The sequence below is a fragment of the Chinchilla lanigera genome, unplaced genomic scaffold, assembly GCF_000276665.1.
Source record: "Chinchilla lanigera isolate Chin_1 unplaced genomic scaffold, ChiLan1.0 scaffold00045, whole genome shotgun sequence".
Lineage (NCBI taxonomy): Eukaryota > Metazoa > Chordata > Mammalia > Rodentia > Chinchillidae > Chinchilla > Chinchilla lanigera.
The window spans coordinates 2038609-2059788 of record NW_004955446.1 but is presented as its reverse complement, the minus strand read 5'-3'; the positions used below and the strand labels follow the sequence as shown (position 1 = coordinate 2059788).

At 39.3% G+C, this 21180-nt stretch overlaps 1 protein-coding gene across 6 annotated transcripts in view; it reads left to right on the top strand.

The window, feature by feature from the left end:
* The window catches only part of Mast4 (microtubule associated serine/threonine kinase family member 4), a 539799-nt gene that overhangs the window by 454373 nt on the left and 64246 nt on the right, over positions 1–21180 (top strand). For all 6 annotated transcript variants that reach the window (XM_013518433.1, XM_013518435.1, XM_013518434.1 and 3 more), the window contains 2 exons: positions 9169–9238; positions 15401–15479. In XM_013518433.1, the coding sequence (XP_013373887.1) occupies positions 9169–9238; positions 15401–15479 (149 nt within the window). The remainder of the gene's footprint in view (positions 1–9168; positions 9239–15400; positions 15480–21180) is intronic.

Sequence of the window (21180 nt, the reverse complement as noted above, 5' to 3'; positions counted from 1 at the left end):
GCCCAGGACATGAATCATCCTGCTATGGGTGCAGCCATACTGTCTGCCTACCCAGCCAGCCGTCCTTTCACATTTCAAATCGACCGTCCACAGAATCCAGTGCTTGTGTTCTGGTAGCACTTACAATACTTAATGGCCTCAAACACTATAGTGACACTGGCAATTCAGATAAGCTGGAGAAAAGCCACATACATTGTTTCCTTTAAACAAAAAACAAAAGTCCTTTACTTAATAAGGAAAGGAGAACAATTACATACAGCTAAAATTTAAGTTATGGTTGTTATGCTCTTACTGAGCCTAATGTACATATTGAACCGCCATAAGATCTGTATAAACAGGAAGAAACAGTACATATAATGTTCAGTACTATTTGTGGCTTCAGGCATCCACTGGGGGTCTTAGAACAAGAGTCCACAGGGAACGTTGTATGTACCTTAGAATAACCCAACAGGACACCTGTGTGCAGGTGGGATTTCAGAGTGTTGACATGGTATGATAGTGTTTGTTTGGGTTGATGGGGAAGGGATTTTGTATCCTACTGCTGTTTGAGACTATTCAGAAGTCAGAGGGAGGTGAATTTATAAAAAGAACAATGACCTAGTGTATCTGAGACAAGGAAGGTGTGAAGTTGAGTTTCCGGAAAGAAATGAGGAAGTGAAAGGAAATTTCAAGATGATTTGGTTAACAGCACTGAACAGCATTAAAGGGAATGTCCGTGTTTAGGATATGGTTCGTGGTGCATGAGGAAATTCTAAGACTATGGCTATTAGAATCAAATAATTGGGAGGGGAGGAATAGGGTCTGGGCATCAGCATTTTTAAAACTTCCTGGTTAATTATAATATGCAGACCAAGTTGAGAACTATATATTGATATAAGGAGATGGAAGAGAAGAATATGAAAAAAAATTAGAGGATGAAGTCTAGAGCCCAATTCCTTGGGGACTGAGCTCAATTCCTTGGGGATTTCCAAGATCTCCTGTATGGTTTGTGGGGACAGAAAAGTCAGTATTCTCACTGGGTAGATTGATTTATATTATTTTATTGTGAAGCAGTATTATTGAATGACTTTGGTTCTTTTAAGTTCCACAGATTTTTGAATTTCAAAACTAAAAAGTATTGAATTAAAAGGAAAAAATACCTCACATGTGTATCTTGCTTTTTCAGGTAAAATTCTTGTATACCAGAGGACCAAGGAATAGTTACAATTTATTAAAAAGAATCACCTTAAATTTAGTATTTACTTTATAAGAAGAGTTGAAGGGAAGAGGTTCTTATTAGAAAATGTCTTCAGGTTACATTTAGGACCTTTTATGGGTATGCAGCATTTTATTTACATTTTCCTTTTTTGGCTAAAAATTATACTGCAATTGAAACCAGTAGTCCAAGAAGAACCAGTTTCCTGATAACATTCCCCATCTTTTAGGTAAAAAGGGAAATTATTTGTATCTAATTATCTTAATGAATTAAAATCCCTTCCTGTAAGATAGAAAAGAAAACATGTACACATTGTTACATTTTTACCTCAGTCTTCTCCAGATTCAGACTAATTAATTAGCTACAATTAAGTTTCATGTAATTGCATGAAATTTAGGAATATCTGTTGCAGTAGCTACATTCTTACCTCCCCTTCCTTGATCTTACAAATGTTACTTAATAACATTAAACAAAGGATAAGAGGAATAACCTCCTGTATTGCTGGGAAGATGCATTACTGTAAATGGAAAGAAAATATACAACTAGAAATCAACTTTCTTCATCACTAGTGACATTTGCCAGTCTTTCCTGGGGGTCACGTTGAGATGTAACATCAGTTCAGAGTAATAAGGAAGGGTCAGTGGAAAGCTACAGCATTCTCAACCCATTGTACACATCTCCAAGGGACTCCTGTCAGTGCTGTGGCATGTCACATCCAGTACACAAATTCCAGAGGAATGGCTTCATGGCACGGTGACAATAAACATCTGTAGTTCTCATGACATAGAACTTGACCTTCCAGTGGATCTCCCTTCTATTCCCTGCATGTTTTGCCTGTGTGATCCCAACAGTCATTCCTTGGAAAACATTACATGCACACTTATCACTCTATTATGGAAGAGTATATTCGATGCTATCATCTTTGATTTAGGAAAAACTCTTTTTCACATGTGTAAGAATCCAGAATTGGTTTGACAACCTGAGTGTAGAGATAGTGATATGAATATCTGCTTTTTTAAGTAGCTTTTTAGCTCTTGCCTCTAGTCTCCTATTTAAAGTATTCTAGCAGGTAGTTCAAAGTTCTGTGCATACAAAGAACTCAATACATAATTCTTGAATGAGAAAGGAACAAATTGTATGTCTACTTTATTGTATAACAGGTACTAGGTTAGGCACTGAGAACTAAAAATATACTATCTGAGTATAATCAGGGTTTATCCTTCACCAGGATTCAGAGTCACAAATTAGTGAAAAGAAGAGAGAAATGGGATGTACTATGTATATCATTGCATTCCATTAACTTTTACTTATGTCAATGACAGCCAAAACAAAATTATTACCCAAACTTTAATATGAAGATTGTGGAAATTTTCTAGCACTATTGACTTGTTTGAAGATGGTAAATAAATCAGGGCCATTATACTCACTGGGCACTAAATAATGTGAGGTGGAAAACATATTTGCTGTAAAGTATAATAAGAAAACTGACAGAATTGTTAAATGTTTAGGTAATGTAAATGTTGCATATGAGAACTACAGCTCAACGTAACAGTGTTACACGTACTTACATAAAATATGGACCAACTACATTTTAATGCACTTTAAAGTATTTGAAGAGGATCGCTGCTGGAAGTAAGCCTACAGCCTGTGTAGATATTCAAGTTTTGCTCTTGTGTCACACTCCCAACCACATCTGCCCTCAGTCTTCTCCATCTCTGCTAATGCCACCATCTACTCCTTTACTTAGCCCTAAAACTGGAAGCCATTCTTATTTACTTTTTCCGTTTCATTTCATATATCTCACTTTTCTGAAAATCCTGTTGGCTCTCGTACCAAAATGTCCCCAAGGTCTGCAGTCATCCTGTGTAAAGCGTTAGCTTCTCTCCTGTGTCTCCAGCAGTAACTCCCTGACTGATCTCCCTGCTTCACGCTTAACTTTTTATAACCCATTGGCAACAGAATAGCTACAATGGCCTCCATTGTGTCATCCCATTCCATGTAGTAGAAGATTCATAAATTCTACTTGACTGATCCATTGAAGCAGTGAGTAGTGGTGCTGGCAATAGAAGGTCCCGGATAGGGACCACCAAGAGAGAGTCAGACAATCCAGATTATAAGCAGGCCTTGATTCGCTGTGTATAATTCTCATTTGGCTTAAAAATCCAAGCATATTTGTCTACTTCTACTCACTGGCCAGGTGTAAATGCTTCAAGGCTTACCCAGAGACACTGCCACTGACAGCCGATCAAGGATTACGCTTGGCTACTTAGCGCCTAACCAGCTGCCCAGGTTTAATTAATATCCTCCAATTATATCTGGAAGAGAGCCAGTTTCTGAGACAGGTGTGTAAATGAAAGGACGATCTCTGACTCTCTTCACAGGTCACCTGTCAGGTTCAGCAAGACAGACTCAGAGCTCCCTGGTAACTTGGATGATATGTTTGTTTATAACACCCATTCAGTCCACAGGTTGAGCATCGATGGCCCCTTGGCTTGCTGGCATTCATCTTGCCAGGTGATCCTAGGCTTAATTCCACAAGGCTTGGTCTCAGGGTTTTCAGGCAGTGTCCCTGTGTTGCTAAGGACTCCCCCACAAAGCAGTAAGAAAACCCCACTGATTGGTGTAAACATCACCACTCATTTATGGACATCATCAAATAATGACAAGGATTCAGATGGGGCTCACCCTTTGATCCACCTGGAGTTTCAGATGCCAGTTATCATTAGTTCTTGGATTCCCTCAGTCCTAATAGAAAATCAGGGCATCAGAAATGATCATTTTGTGAACAGACAGCCATTAAAAGCACATTAATAATCTATAGTGGGTAGAGCATATGCCTTTTAAAAAGGATTTGCAGCTTGCTTCTCTGTGGTAAAGACACAGGACTTCTCCAACCTAATTACAAAGCAATCAAACAATTTAATTAATCTGGAAATCACTTTCTTAACAATAACTGCCTCTAAAATGAGGCACCCTGTATAGTGCCGTTAGGTAAAGGATGGTTTTGCTCACTGCTTATGTATGAGCCCTGCTGCTGCCCCACGGGGATCACGGAGTTAATTACCTACCCACTGCCTGACCACAACCCAGGGTTTCTGTACCAGGTCAGAGACAGCAACTGCGATACCAGCGGCCCACAAAGTGTCCGAGCGTTCAAACATCCAGGAGCCAACAAATCCCCGGAGCGGCAGGATTTGAGTTAGAAGCAAGCGCTGCACATATGGGCAGAGAATTAACTGGCAGCAGTTTTCATTTGAGAGTCTCTCAGGTATCGCTTTGCAGATGTGTGGATGGATTTGGAGAGCAGTGCTGTGTGGAGTGAAGGTCATGTATAGGACTTTGGTTTCAATCCGTCATGCTCTCTCATCCTGAGAAGCACGGTGCAAGGTTGCAGCAGTCAGGTCCTCACCTGAGTTCAGAATAGAGACAGCATGCTGTATCATTTGATCTGCTCGAAATTAGCAGCATTTTGCTTACTGCATAACCAAACAGTGTCACTAAATCTTCAGAGACCAAGTAGAAGTCAATTTTTATTCCAAGTGAGAACAAAGACTTCAAGGATTGACTTCTATGTATCTAATGTGATCGTCTTACAATATCTCCCTAAAGAAAACTCAATGTTCTGTAGCATGTGACCCCAAAATCTGTATCATGCTCACTTACCCTTTTCTTCTCTTACCACCGGGAAGCACTTCTCTCCCAAGATTCCCTGGGTGGATTAGGTGCCCTGTTCTTTCAGTCCAGCCATTTTTAGTCCAAATGTTTTCCTCATTTGTTTCTAACCCTTCGCCGATTATACTTGGTTTGTCCACCAGAGTGTTCTTCCTGCTGGCCTTGCACATCTAGTTCTAGTTTAGCTCCTCCTCCTCGGACACTCCTTTGTACACCTTTAGGAGGTGCACTCAGACCATGTTCAAACCTCGGATAGATTTTCCCACTAATTAGCACCAGTAGACATAGTTCAAGCTCATTGGCTTCACCAGTCTTTCCCTCCAGGTGAGAGACCCTCTTTTCCCCTATGGTGTGAGTTGTTTCCAAGCCTCCTTCAAGTCCCCTTCTATTTTTCCTTTTACTTACAGCTTACTGAACCGCCCTCAAATTGAGCTGCAGTCCCTTGTCCTTGGGTAATTATCAGGTATTTTAGTCTCCGTTTCTCTCACTCATTTTCTCTAATATCTCCTGACATTTAGGAGCCTTAATGATAACACATATAATCATTCACCACATAACAGCATCTCTGCCTCATTCTTTCAGCCCCATTTTTCAGCAAGTCCTGTTGGTTCCACTGCCAGAACATCAATGGACCACATACACAGTGGTGATCACATGAAATTATATCACTGCATGACATGGCTGCCACCTTAATTTATAAATGTGTACAGTGTCATGTTCACACTGTTATGACATTATCTAGAAATGCATCTCAGAACACATCTAGTCCTTAAGCAACACATGATTGTGTGTTGTGTGTGTGTTTGTATACAAAGGGTGATAAACTACAGTGAGTGTTTAAATTTTAAAAGTTTCTTACAGTAAAAGACACTTTGCCATTAATCCCTCTCAAAATATTCCTACTCACTTTGAATATACTTATTCATTCATTCTTGCCACTTTCTGAAGCAGTTCCAGAAGTCCTCTTTTGTGGATGTCATTGTTAGTGTGATGATAATTATGGTGAATGCTGCTGCATGCGGTACCTACTGGAAAGGCAGGCTCACAAATCACTGTGGTGTGTCCTGCTTCACTTCACTCACTGCATCTGTTCCGTGTGACTTCTGGCTCTTTCCTGAAGTCAAAATGAAAGGTAAATATTTTGAATTGATTCAGGACATCAAGGTAACTGTGACAGCACAATTAAAGACACTCAGCCTTTCAATCCTATGTGAAAAAAATAAAGATTATTCAGATGATGCCAACAGTTACACAGCCTTAAAGTTGAAGATGTGGGAACTTGCACTTGGTTTTACATCCGTGTAGGACTAGATGAGTTGAAACTAAAGAAAATATTCCCCTGATACACCTGACAGGCCAGGGAGGATGTAAAGGCAAAATCTGAAGATGAGAGATGGCAGCCTTGATTTTTTTTAAGAGCAGTTAGACTGACCTGCCTTTTTATCGCTGTCTATCAAGTGTCAGATGAGGGGTTACCATGTCTTATAAAATATTATATGGCTTCAAGGAGCCACTTATTCCCATCTCTAAAAGTGATAAGGATTCTAAGTTAATGCCTCTACCCCCACCCAGATTTTTAAAAATATTTACTAAACTCTCTAACACTTCAGTAGATATCATTAGAATTTCCAGATACATTACAGTATTTCCTTTATAAAAAACATGCTTGGAATTTGGGGTAGGTTTCCTTGGTTTTATTATTTCATTCTAAATGAATGAGGTAGCAGGGATTTTTTTCCCCTCAAAATTTGGCTTCAAATTAACATCTGTCTTGTTATTTCAAATAACTTAATGGTAATTTGTGCTATGTGGTTTGTGAGAAAAGTGATTATTTTTTTCCCAAACAAAAAGAAAGAAAATATATGCAAAAAGTTCTAGCATTATTCTCTTTTTTGGGAGTGAGTGAGTACCAGGAATTGAACTCAGGACCTTGCGCTTACTAGCCAGGCTCTGTGCCACTAAACTAGAGCCCCAGCCCCATTATTCTCTTTAGAAAGGAAATATTTTAGCCTTCTTAAAATTACGAAGCGTTTTAAAGGCATATGGAATGCAATAGCCAGTGTAATGGAAAGTATTGCCATTAATTCCCCTCAAAATACCTCTGCATGCTTCAAACACAACAATCTTACTGCTCTTGCTATGTTCTGAAGCAGTTCTAGAAATCCTCTTTCTTGTCTTTAGTTGCATTGTTGTGTGTGCCTAAATGCCCTGAATCAATCCAAAATGCTTTTCATAGTCACTTTGACTTTGGGGAAGAGCCAGAAGTTGCATGGTGCCAGGTCTAGCAAATAAGGTGAATGAGGGCACGCTCTCATGTTTTCAAGAAGCCTTTGCATTAGATGACACTTGGCAGCAGGACTCTCTGCATTTTTATCAGCCCTTGGTGAAGATATTCTCCAAAGAGAACTTCTGAACTGCTTCAGAAAACAGAGTGACAGGATGAGTGTTTGAAACCAGAGGGGTATTTTGAGAAGTGATGGCAATGTGTCTTGTACTATAGTAATTTTTAAAAATGTAAACATTCACCATATATTTTGATCATGCCATGTGCATAAGTTAGGGGTAGAGAATAAAGACTGTTGAGAGACTAGAAGTAACAGAGTTTAATAGGCCAGATAAATAGATAAAATGACTCCATGTTTATGGGATGAAAAAACAAAATCCTTTTCTCCAGGGGCCCAAGGAAGACCAGATGCGAAGGCATGATAAATTTCATCGTAACAGGGGGAAGAACGTTTGTTGATTCTCTCTCCAGAGAGAATCTAGGCTTCTCAGCACTTCCTCATTGAATTGCTTTGATTGTGCTGTCTGTCATAAAGTTAATGGCATCTGTTGAAGACATCACTGTAAAATTTGCAACCTTAAGTTAACTGAAAAATTGCAGTAGAGATGTAGCCAGTCCAGAAGTCCTCGGGGCAACACTGACCTTCTCCTCCACAATTCATTAGTCTGTTCTTTTTTGCACAATGATAATCAATTGTTTACCTTCACAGCTAGGTACTAGCTGTAACATGAGATCTTGTATGCCTTATAGCGGATTACAATTGTCTGTTTCACTAAGAAGCCAGTACAGTGGCAACTGTCTTGCTGTTAGGGATAAAACATATCTTCCTGGTTTATTTTCCATTTTTCAAGAATGCAGGGGGTTGCTTTGCAGCTCTTCCTCACCTCCTCACTGAAACTAGCTACAGACCCATGCACAGTCCTCAGACAATTCCACCCATCTAATTAAACATGCAGAGGGAAGCGGTGGTCTGGAGTGTCTTGAACTTGCCCTCGCCAGCTGCCTGCCAAGCTTTCTCAATGATCAGCAGCAGGTTGAGTGGGCTAATGGAGAAAGGAACAAGCCCCGGAGGAGCTGCCCTCCTTCCTTGAGCAATCAGCACTGCGCTCTGCCTGTGAAGGACTTGGGGAACGTGCGCTGCCGGTTTTTGTGTTGCTGTGGCTTTTAGAGGCTGCGTGGCCAGGCAGGCCATCACTTAGGAGCAGAGGGACTGCTGAAGAAAATATTGACAAGGGATAATCCTGCCGGGCTGCTCCAGAGATGCAGGGATAGCTCTGGGTTGTTTTAGAAATAGGTCCAGATGGCTGGTTTCTTCCTTGTATTTCAGGACTATTTCTGACATATCTATGTAACTGTGAGAGACAGAGAGACAGATAAACAGAGTGAGAGACAGATAAGAGAGACATTGGGGACTGAAGCCAGGGAGCACTGAGATGGATCAACAGACATTTTTGTTTTGAGACAGAGTCTCACTTACGGACAGACTGACCTCAAACTTGTGATCCTCTTACCTCAGCCTCTCAAGTAGCTAGGATTACAGTTGCGCGCTGTCACATCTGGGCCATATCTGCCTTTTAAATATGTACTTTGTAATATAAGCATTTATTTTTGAGAACTCAGAATTTTTATTAAGGCTGTCTGCCCCAAAAGAAAGCACCTCCAATTAAAGCATATGCTTAATCATCCATCCTAATCTTTGAATTATTAGTATACGTGAAGGGTGATACCCAAGGCATTTATCTATTTGTCATTCTGTAGTGCTGAAACACTTAGGTTACTAAAGATCCAGAGGACTGTGGGTTGGTGATCAGGGCACATGTGTGTATTCATGTGTCTTGCACAAATGAAGAACTCTGCTGGAACACCCCCCCCATCTCTACTCCAAGTAAAACTAAAACACTGGTAAACGGAAGGAAATTTTGCAGAAATGTAAAGACACATATTAGTAAGGAGAAAATTCTGGATGTGGTTCATGCTACAAAAACAAACTTAGGTTGTAATTATTTTCTCTCTACAGGAAATAGCCCTCAAGATAGTCCAAGAAATTTCTCCCCCAGTGCCTCAGCCCATTTTTCATTTGCACGGAGGTAAGGACTTGTGGGTAGGGTGATAATAATATATAGTGCGTTTCATTTCCCTGCCCCCATCCTGCTCCTGACCCTTTTTCTACCGTCTGTCTTAGGAGGTCCTGCTTATTATCACAAAAGGCCTTCTCAGAACCTCCTCTGGCCAAAGGACTTAGCTGTATCACACCTGCTTTAACGGTTTTAATAATGACCTCTGCATTGTGTTAGATTTATAGGTCCTTCTCTTGGTCCTTCCATAGGCAGGAAGGTCCCAGTGAGGGCAATAAAGCTCCCTTTCTGTCTTTTCTTCCGTTCCTAGTGCATCCCTTGTATGCTGTAGTGCATGCATGGTTGGTTCTCAACAGATTTTTCTCTAAATTATCTGAACTGCTAAGACAGAGGCTCAATTTATCTGTGTCCCAGTACAATTAGTTGTAGAAATACTTTTTATAGAAATTACCTTATTGGGGTCACAAGGTAAAAATTCTGAGATGCCCTGGTATTGAGGAATATCAAGCCATCCATTCAGTGATTCCCCCTCAGAAAAAACTGTACTTGGATGGATGGTAGGATGTTTCATGCTTTTTCTTTATCAAATTTAGAATTAGGCACCAAACAGTAGAGAGCTATGTGTTCTCTCTAGGGTACTAAATGAAGGGACAGGGGCAGGGGTAGTTGCTCAGAATGACTGAAGATCAATCTTTTCAAGGATGGGTCTTCTACTGTTGTCTGGCCAAGGCAGAAGAGTGTGCCTCAGTCATTTTTCTGTGTTGTACATGGAATCAGTGTACTTCACCCTGTCAGATTCAAACATTCACCTTCACATCTACCCCTCTCACCCTAAGACATATCTTGTCCTCTTCTACCCTGGAAAAATAGAAAAGCCAAAATGCCCCTTCAGCCAGACCTCTGTATATTCACTTTAAATTTTCTTTATGGTCTGAATGCCCTAGGTCTTTGCTAAATTTTCATCAGAGGCCTAACTTTGTCCTGAAGTGGATTACTGTAGCACCTAGCAAAAGCAGAGGTACATTAAAAAAAATATGTTCTTACACATGGTGTCTTAGTTTCTTGTCTCTCATTGCTGAGACAAAATACCTGATGCCCAAAATTAAGGAAGAAAAGGTTTATTTATCTCACAATTTGTGGAGGTTTCAGTCCATAATCATCTGGCTACAAGATGCAGAGGAGCATCAATTCATAGCGGCAGAAGACAGCAAAAGCAACAAAAGCAAAAGGGAACAAAAAAGCCTCTTTTCCTCCCTTATATTGTACACAGGGTGAGTAGCACTCATACCATCTCCCTGCCCTCCTTTTGCACAGGCTCAGGATGTTTACAAAGTGAGGCCCCTGGCCCCTGCTGAGTCACTTAGTTAAACCTCTAAAGTTCTCAAGCTGACACAAAGAATCAACCATTACAACATCCTGGAGCTCTAAACAGCCGCCCTAGGGCATGTCCTCTACACTCCAGGTTGTAGAACTGCTGAGTTACTTAGCTAAGCTTCTAAACTTCTCAGATTGACACAGTGGATCAACCATCACACATGGTATTAATCCACAAAACTCGAAGTATTCTCACTGCTATTTGTCAGCATACAACATATTTTATGGTACAAAATCCAGAGAGAAGGATATGCTTACAGTATTTTTCAGAATTCTGTATAATTAAGATTCCAATATAAGCCTCAAGCCCAAAAGGAATGTTCTTTCATTAGTTTAGTCATTTCATATCATATGCTAAATGCCTATGTGTAGTCCCACCATGGGGAAGATACTAGAGAGATTAGGATCTCATCTCCAAAGAACTTATTAAGATCCACACTACCCAGACCCTCCCTAAATTCCAACTTTTAGTCTTCTATTTCCTCATACTGAGTACTATAAAGAAATATGAAAACTAGTCTGAGAAAGTCTGCTTGTCCAGTGAATATTAATTCATAATGGTGCTACTATTCCAAGTGGGGAAAGAACTTATAAAAACCAATAAACAAGTATTTACTGTAGCTTTTAAAACACATCTCTTTTTAAAGATGAATGTATCTAATTACCTTGAGTAATAAGAAAAATGCAAATCGCATTACAGCATGCATTTAAAACATGACAGAAATCATAGTCTCTTAATCTTGCCAGATCTATAAAGATGAAGAGAATCTAATAATTAAGTGGGTGAATGAAGGACAGATGAATCTGAAAAATACACAAGCCCCCAAGCATGCTAATTTTTGACAAATAAACCATAAAGCGTGACAGGAGATTATCACAGGAGACCTCTGGTTCATTTTGTATGAACTCCAGCTGGAATTCCCTCCACACTCTTCAGAAAGTATTAATTTAGATTAGGACATGAGCGATCATCTTTTTAAACTTGTATTCAAGTAAACAGAACCCTGTGTTCATTATAAAAACTCAAATTGGCATTTTATATTTAACATCTGGGAGTCTTTTCTATTTTAGAGCTGATTTTCATTTAGGAACCATAAAAAGTCTATCCAGGGGTCTCTGTTCCCTGCCATTTGCTGTGAATTTCTGGGCCTTTAAGCAGAAATGTTGTTTTGAGACCTCACAGTTTATTGTTTTGTAAATTCAGTCCACGAGAAGAAATATTGGTCTATCTTTGATATTATTCTCGGGTGGAGAGATAAAGGTCAGGCTTATGAATCTCTCCTAACATTGTTCTTGACAATACTCTCCTGGTAGACACTCCCTGTGAAGCAGCATTCAAATTACAGACCATAAAGTATGGTGATATACTTGCTTCCCATAGTTCCTATTACAGATTCAAGAATAAAAGTTTCAAGTTAATTTTTAAGATGGACTTTGAAAAGGATCAAAATGAGCATCATATTATCACAAATTTTATCTGAAGAAAGGAAACATTTTCATGTTGCTCATTATAATACAGATTGAACATCCCTAGTCAAAAAACAAAATCTAGAATGTTTCAAAATCTGAAATGTTTTGAGCACTATTAAAACTTTTTATGAGCAGCAACATGATGCTCAAAAAATTTCAGGCTTTAGATTTACAGAGTAGTAGTACTCAACCAGTAAGCTCTATACAAATACTCGAAAAGGCAAAACATACCCAAATTGGAAGTACTTCTAGTCCCACGAATGAAGGAAACTCAACCTGTACTGACTTAGAATCCATCTGATTGTGGAGTGGCTTACTATTTTCTTCCCCTGCTGGTAAGGTGAGGTAGTAATGTCTCACCTGTCCCAGAGGTTTGCAAGGTTTACCTGTTATAAGTTGCTTTCACTTTCATTGGAGGTCTATTGTGCTTGAATAAATGTCAGGGTCTCTCCTAGTTGCCTAGTTGTTATTTTCCAGGTTAAATCTCAAAATGTATTTCCATAAGCAAATTAGTAAAACAGATTTGCCTGCCAGGTTGTGGTCATCATAAGCTTGCTGAGCACTGCTGATTAGCGCATCCTCCTGGTTACAGGGGTACCTCAGTTCATGAATTTAATTCTTTCCATGATTCTGGTTGCAGAATTGCAATATGGGTACCAGAATCATGGAAATAATTAAGCTCATGAACTGAGTCACCACTGTGCTCTTTCAGAATTTTTTCTACAATAGCTGGTTAGATTGTATCTGCCTAGTTCAATTAGTGCTGTCCTTTAGTAGAATAGATAATGTGTCACCCCTGGTGACTATAACAAACAAATGAGGAAACCTGCTTCCTCTTCATACAGTTAAAATAGCCAAGTTGATGTCAAGAGCTTTTCATTTTTATGCACCATATTAATCTAAATTTTACTGAGTAGTGTTGAAATGGTATTTTTAACCAATCTCTTTATATCCTGTGTTCCCATCAGATGTTTTTCCCTTCTTATTTTTCATGTAATGTAACATTGAGATTTCCACCCACAAGGAAAAGACTCGTTTTTAAAAAAAAAAGCCTATTGCTTTGGTAAGAATGTAGTTTTGTCTTTGGATAACATTTTATTGGTAGCTACTGCAAAGAAAAGACACTGTTGTAGGCTTCAAAATGCACTTATATGATAGCTTTCTTGAAAAAGTAGGTAGGTGCTCCCATAAGTACTGCATATAGCATATATAGTAACTTCTTATGTGTGGTTGTCATAGTAATAAAAATGCAGTGGTCCTTTTGTTCCATTTGAGTAAACAGACACGGACAACTTAGGAAACTTTATGAGATGTAAATTATTTCTGGTCAATAGCTGTACAGAGCACTGAGCACATTCATGTTTAAACATCCTTCTAGTTGTGTGTTTTCTGGACTAAGTAAATGTAATGCATGCTTCAGAGCTAATAAGAACGTGTCTCCTCTTGGAATTGTTCATCCATCTGAAATATGTTCATTGATACCGGAGGGAAAGGAAAGTTAATGAATCACAAAACAAAATCATGGTAGGGGAAATTGTGTCCCTCACGCTTTCCAGAGACTAGTCTCTGATAATTGCTATTAAATCGACTGAATAATTCTTTTAAAATCATATTCTTTTCTTTTCCAAATTGGAAGCACTTAAAATATACTTTTTCTAATTGGAAGTGCTTTCAAGTGCTTTTAAAAGACATGGGTTTTCAAGACTTTAATAAGTAGCCAAGTAAAACAGGATTAACCTGTGTCCATAATTGATAGCTGGATATCTTTATAAATGTGTTAGAATTATTTTCTTCCTAAAATTTTAATATTTTCAGTTGTTTTAAAATGCTTTCAAACAACAACATGTAACTTAGTTTTCCCAATTTCTTTTATCTGACATATTTATAAACATCTTATTTTGCTTCTTTTTTTTTAACTACTTGATTCAATTGTACTCCAATCATGGTCACAGAAATGACAGGTAAATGTTACCGAAATCTTAACATTGTAGTAGTTCTGTGATTTGTCCACTTGATTTTCTTTGTTGTGTCTTTGTGGACCATTTGCATTTATTGGAGGTAACATCCATGGTAGCCCATGATACTATAGTTTCCTTTGAATGTCAGGATAGAATGTCAGTTTTCTACATGAACATCTTACTGTGGTTTCTCAGACTCAAGTCTACTGTTGTTGAATTCCCTAACTTCAGTGTATTATGAATGTATCCCTGGTAAATTCTGTCTCTTCTTGTCTCTCCTTAGTCGATTACTATAATCACAAATTATAAAGAGTCTGCATATGATGCTATATGTAAGAATACAGTGTTGCTGTGTATAATGTATGTTTTTCCCCTTGGTAAATTTGCACGTATTTGTTTGCACCATGTTTTATGCTATTTAAGATGTTCAAAATTCCTAATAAAGCATTAGCTCTGGAATGCCAGAGATCCCAGTTAATTTGTGGTATCCCCTGGCCCTAACACCAGTATTTTCTCTGTTACTGCATTAACTCATCATAGATCCCTCTGATGATCCCAATTCATGATTAGATCCTAACTCAGAGCCACCATCTTCTCATCACTTGAACACAAATAATCACTCTCTCCCAGCTCTGCCTCTAAGACTAGAGAAGATGGCTGCATTCCTTGCCTTAAGTTCTATCATGCATGGGGATTTCTCTTCCTGCCCTATTCTGTCAGTGGCTGGAGCTGGGCTGTGTGCTTAAAAACTCTGGAGGGGGCCTTTGCTCCAACACTCTATGAAACCAAGTCATTCAGATGGCAGTAACTCTTCAGTGATTCTGAGAAGTCACTTTCCTGGTGCTAGAGTTACTTGCCACGTAAGGTTTGCACCAGCCACTGCTTCCTCTCTTCTTAAATATATTGAGCAGAACCGTTCCATTGGGAATCCTAAGTGGAGTTGTGAAAGAGGCTCTGAACCTGCCCATGGGCATTGGTACCATGCTGGAATGCAGTCCCTTATAAAGTTTATGGGCCCTGGTTATCAGTTCCTGGATGTGAGTGCCCACTCCCTTTCTATTTGTATTCATTTGAATCTGCTGAGTCTGACCACTGTAATTATCCCTGGTATTCATTTTGTCAAACTGTATTAGTGAGAGATCAATACTATGGATCAACCCATTCACTTTCCACTTGTTTGGGTGTATTGATTCATTTTGAATAAAAGTCAACCTGCTGTATAATGTTTGTTTACCCTGGCCCTGGCCGAACATTTCCACATCCTCACAGACTACGTTTGTGTCATTCATTTGACTGAAAATACTCATTTCCCTGGGGTTCCCAGGTAACAATACTCCAGTGTTGGCCTTCGCTAAACACCCTTTCTCAATAGGACTGATGGTCGCCGCTGGTCGCTGGCTTCCCTCCCCTCTTCCGGCTATGGGACAAACACACCCAGCTCCACTGTCTCTGTAAGTGCCTGATTTTTTTCTGTCCCTGTAAAATTCAGAGCTAATATGTGGGCAGTGTTTTCTCTGGAAGTGCCCTGGTAGAAAGGAGAAGATAAATTCCACATGTCTGCCACTCTGAATAGGTGACACATCAAATGGTGGCCTGACAGACACAGAAAGGACAGAATTTTGCTGCAGGCTTCTGAACTGTGGTGCATAAATTGTGTCAGGCTCAGGATCCAAAGTTTGCAGGCGACTGGAAGCTTTCATTTTAATACTGTTTGCTGTAGTTTGGGGAGAAAAACGCAATCTGGTTTTATTGCTTTGGTTCCATGCCAGTGATATTAGTGCTGAAAATGCCATTACACTTTGATGGACTTGGTCTTTTTCCTCTGTGGCTTAGAGGTTTACTTTGTTTTGTTTTCACTCTCCTTTAAAGAACAACAACAACAAGGCAAACCTTAAATGTTTGCCTTCTAGGTAAGAACTTTCAAGGAGAGATGAAAAGAACTTAGAAGTTAAGATAAATAAAGAGACAAGATGGAACCGTGGCTCTTGCCTCAAACTATAACATTTCAGCAAGAGACCTAGCAATTACAGGACATGGGTCAGTGGATTATACGTGCATTCTTGGCTGAAGTTGGTGGTGTCTGCAGGGCTTTAGAAATCAGCTGGTCATTTAGAAAGGCCCAGGAAGTCAGAGTGTTCAATAGATACCTAGTGAGGTAGCCTGGGTGCTCACTTGCCGGCCAGGAGTGTAAATCTATGGCTGTGGAACCCCTTCTAATTCATATCCTTCCTTATTTTGTCAAAAATCCATAGTTTATGCTTGGAGATTGTATCAGTCAGGGTTTTACTGAAGAAACAGATATAACACAGGATGTACCAATTATAAGAAATTACAAGATTGGCTTCTGAGGGTCAGAGAGTTGTATGGGGAAGTGTGCAGAGGGTGTCTGCACACTGAAGACTGAAGGAATCAGTCCAGGGTCTGGAGTTCACTGCAGAATTCCGTGCAAGTCCGTACCAGGAGGCCAATGAGTCTGCGACGGAAGGCTAAAGGATCCAAGGTGGAAGCCGAAGAGTCTGCACTAGAAGCCAGGAGACTAAGTCCACGCTGAAGGTGAAGACTGGAGCTCCTCCAAAAGGAATGGAAGCTCCTCTGTCCTTCTTCATTTCCCTTTTATATTATCTAGGTGACGATCCACCCTAGGGTGATCCTCTACACCCTAGGGTGGCTTCTCTGTACCCTCTAGGGTGTAGAACTGCTGAGCCAACTGCTTAGCCAAGTTTAGTTATGCTTCTAAACTTCTCAAGTTGACACAATCAATCAACCACTACAGAGATATCATCTAGTATTTTTTTTTTACAGCCCACAGCACTGTGCTAAGCATATACTTTCAGCCACTTTGGAATATTTGAATTGAAAAGAAACTACCAATTAAGTAGATAAACTCTAACTGGCTGGTTTCACCACTGTCTTTTATTAAGTATTTCCAGAACCCCATGCGTAATAAAATGCGGACTTTCTGGGCACCATTAACATCAAATTGTTAAAAATCCACTGTGTTATTTTTGCGATTTCTTCACAGTATTTTATAAAAGAGAGGCCAATTACTTTTCCTGCCCATTATTCCATTTTTGAGGTAATATGTACTGTCCATTTAGATCATTTTGGACAAACATCCTAACAGTCTTGAGTAGTTTCAGTGGCAAATCAGTTTCACGTTAGTACAAATCGTGACTAGCAGTACTGGGTTAAATAGCCGCTAAGCAACATGAAGTCATCCTTGGCTATTGTGCAGTAACCATCAGCTTATTAGTCCATATCTCAGATGGCGAAAATCTGGAAAACCTCAGTGTAAAAATGAGTGCTGAAATTCATTGACCAAAAAAAGGAAAGAAAAATTAATTTTTAAAATTTCAGGTACTGTCTTTCCCCAGACCCTTGGGCAGTTTTAACTAAGAGTCAAGGAACAAATATTTCATACAAACTCTCATTTAATACTCTCTATCCTTGAAATTTAAATTCATATCTCTGGATCCCCAATTTTACTTTTAACCTAGCATTGCCTTCTATCAGGTTTGATTAGAGTTCAGATGTAGAAATCTCTCTTCTGCAAGAAAAGTAGAAAGTTCAGGATCTTTCTTTTTTCCACTAATAAGTTGGATACCACTTTGACAAGTAAATCTACAAAGAAAGGATGAGCTACATGTAATGAGACTGCATTGTATATGAGTAATTTTTAAAATAACGCTTTTATTATAGTTATTCTGAAGTAGGCATTGGTTTAACTTTTTTAAATGCACTAGCTCACTTAATCCTGACAACATATCCTAGATGAATTTTCGTTTTTTTTCCCTGATTTTATGAATCACAGACCTGAGTCACAGAGAATTAACTGAGGGGCTATTTATCACCCCCTCTGTAATACTAATACACCAAGTTTCCTTAGCTCTTTTGAAGAAATTTACATGACATTCTTTAACCCTTGCAATTAATAACCCTGACCCATTGATCACTCATCGTGGAATCACTGCTGTCTCTAACTTCAGCGTGTACGAACAAGCCCCCTCAGACTGTTTTTAACCAAGCACACATATTGTGCTTCTAACATATTTTTTCTGACGTATTCATTTCTCAGAGAAGGTGTTACACAACTGACTGCTGATCTCGGTGTTCCTGTTTCTTTCTGTCCAAATGAATTTTTAGCTTCTAAAATTACTGTTTTTGCCGGAAGACATAGGAGCCATTCAGACTATGTGCTGGAGTTGCTACTGCACAAAAATTTCACTCTCTTGCTTCCTAGTGGTTGTTGACAAAAGCAAGGAGGAAAAATGAGAGAAGCTGCTTCTTGTGTTCCTCAGTTTCTCTGTGTTTCTGTCCTTGCAATGTCAGGGCCAAATTCATGCAAAACTCCTTAGTCTTTGCAATTTTGTCTTTGCAGAGTCTAATCTGATCCACTCCTGGATTTCTCATTAACTATTAGTCATTTAGCCAACCATAAATGCACATTGGTTATTTTAAATTAAAATATAGGATATCTACAGATAAAATTTAAGCACTCTAAAAATACAGTTCAAATTTCACAGATAATTGTAGTATTAGCTGAGAACTCCAGAATTGCTTATGCTGAAATGTCAACATCATTATATTTTTATCCTTTGGATATTATGAAAACTACTGAATTGCCAAATGTTAAAAATGCTATATTCTGAAACTGGAAAGATTTGGCCATATGACGTTAATCAGTCCTCCCAGGGAATATGTAGAATTGCAACTTTTAGCATCAAATTTTGCAGTTAAATTAATTCGTGGAACTTTTCCAAGACAATATTTGCATCATAATTTTCAATTTTCAAATAAGTGATAGGGAATTGTAGTAGTAGGAAGACATCCCTCCATACATTTCTCACCAGATAAATTATTTCCTACTGAGGGAATGAAAGGAAATAAAAATGTACATACCTATAAATATGAGGTACAACTATAAACTATATTACTTTTAATAACAAGTACAAACTTTTACATGCATATGAACACTATCTTTGCAAAATAGTTGAGAGACTAAATGCTTATTTAAATGATACTTTTACTCAAAATATTTATTTGGAACTCTAATTGCCTTGAAAAGTGGCACAGGTTTTTGGATAAATCTTCATTCTTTGAGAATAGATTTGATGTATGGTGTAGTCAAAAGTCATATGCAAACTAGTGGTAATGAGATCACTGGCACTACACTTACATAAATATGAAGCAACGGGACTTAGTTTATTGGAAAACTCTCAAACTAATTTGTGCAACTGTTCTAAAAGAGGGGTTCCTCAAGGATACTTTGAGCAATGGAAGGGCCATTTCAGTAGGCACACGAGAACCAGACATGGTGTGCATGCCTGCAGTCCCAGCTATTCAGGAGGCTGGAGCAGGAGTATCCCTCCAGCACAGGAGGTAATACCAGCCTGAGCAACATAGTGAGACTCCACCTTTAAAAAACAAAAATACAGGGGGCTGGGGATTTAGCTCAGCGGCAAAAGCGCCTGCCTGGCAAGCGCAAGGTCGTGAGTTCGGTTCCCGGTACCAGAGAAAAACCAAAACCAAAACAAAACAAAACAAAACAAAACAAAAAACAAAAATACATGAGGTCTTGGGGACAGCACGTTCATCTCTATCATCCTGGCAGCTCTGTTCACTGGCTTTACAAGTTCTGAGTCCCTCATCTCGGCCAAAACTGAACTTGTACTTCTTTGTTGCCCAGTGTGACTCATTTTGTGGGTTCCCTTTAGCACTTTTCGAGTCACCGCCAGGCCATTTTGCTGGCCTGTGATTTTTCCCCCCAGTGCCCTAGGCTCTCCTTGGCCTCTTTGGGATTGACTCTATTTCCGTTTATACCTTGCTTTTCCACCTGAGATGAAAGGGAGATAGATCTTTTGCAAATGGGAAGGGAATCAGGAGATGGAGAGGGAAGGGGCCATAAAAAGATTTAAGGTGCACCATGTACATGCACCAGCTACCTGCAGGGAATATAGTCATTACATGTTGCAAGCAGGGGTGCTGGGGATTTAGCTCAGCGGCAAAGCACCTGCCTGGCAAGTGCAAGGTCGTGAGTTCGGTTCCCGGTGCCGGAGAAAAACCATGTTGCAAGCAGGAACTTAAAAAAAGCAAAGAAAATGGGTGAAGGGCATCTAAAGGTGAAGGGAGGAGGAAAGAGGAAGGAGAGGGGTGTTAAATACATGCACTTACTCTCTGCAGTAAATGTAAATATTATGTACCGCAAATCTGTACTAATAAAGTTTTTTTTTTAAAAAAACAGTAAAAAAAAAAAGGACCTCTTCCCAGAGAAGCCCCAGGCCTCTGGTTTCCTCTGACGTTATCCTACTCATAGCATTGTATCAGTTAGTTTAACAGATTCTCTATTGCTAAACATGGGCACTTTCTTATGGAGCTTCCATTAATGGTTATGATACAGGCACAAAACCTCCCTTAGATTGAGCAGATTTTAACATCTTGTTACATTTACCACAACTGTTCTGAGAAACAGATTATGTGATAAGTAAAGTGTTAAAGACAGCACTGAAGCCGCACCGCCTCCTCTTGCTGCCTGGCCTCCCCTCACCTCCCCTTCTGGCTGAAGTAGGTTGGTTTTATCCCGGGACAAGCTCAGGCCCAATGGCTTCTGTGAAATTCTTTAACCTGGTATGTTCTGAAATTCATTTTAAGAAACATGTCATGATGTCTGTACTGTACACAGTATCCCAGCAATAATCAGGCCAGCAGCTCATAATCAAATATATTAATATTTCTATGACAACCGGAACACCAAGTAGATTAAATAAATATTTTAAGTAACTTCCCATCAGCTCGGTTGACACTTTGCCATCCAAAGTAATTATGAATGAACTTCCGGAGTTTTGAAATCTTGGATACCAAAATGTTTACACTGATTTACTTTGAGACACAGGCAAATATACTTTTTCTTTTCTTCTTTCTCCTGTGGTACTGGGGATTGAATCTGGGGCCTTGCAGGTTACATCCCAAGTCCTGTGTGTAGATTCTTAACTATTTAACAGTGTACCCGAGCATCACTTGGGCAGCACATTTGTTTACTGACTATCCCAAGCAGTGCCCTTTGGGCAGGTGTCATTTCAACCAGTCAATTCTTTTATTGAATAAATTTGATAAAATTGTTGTTTTTATATTTCCTGTTATCTTATAAAATTGATG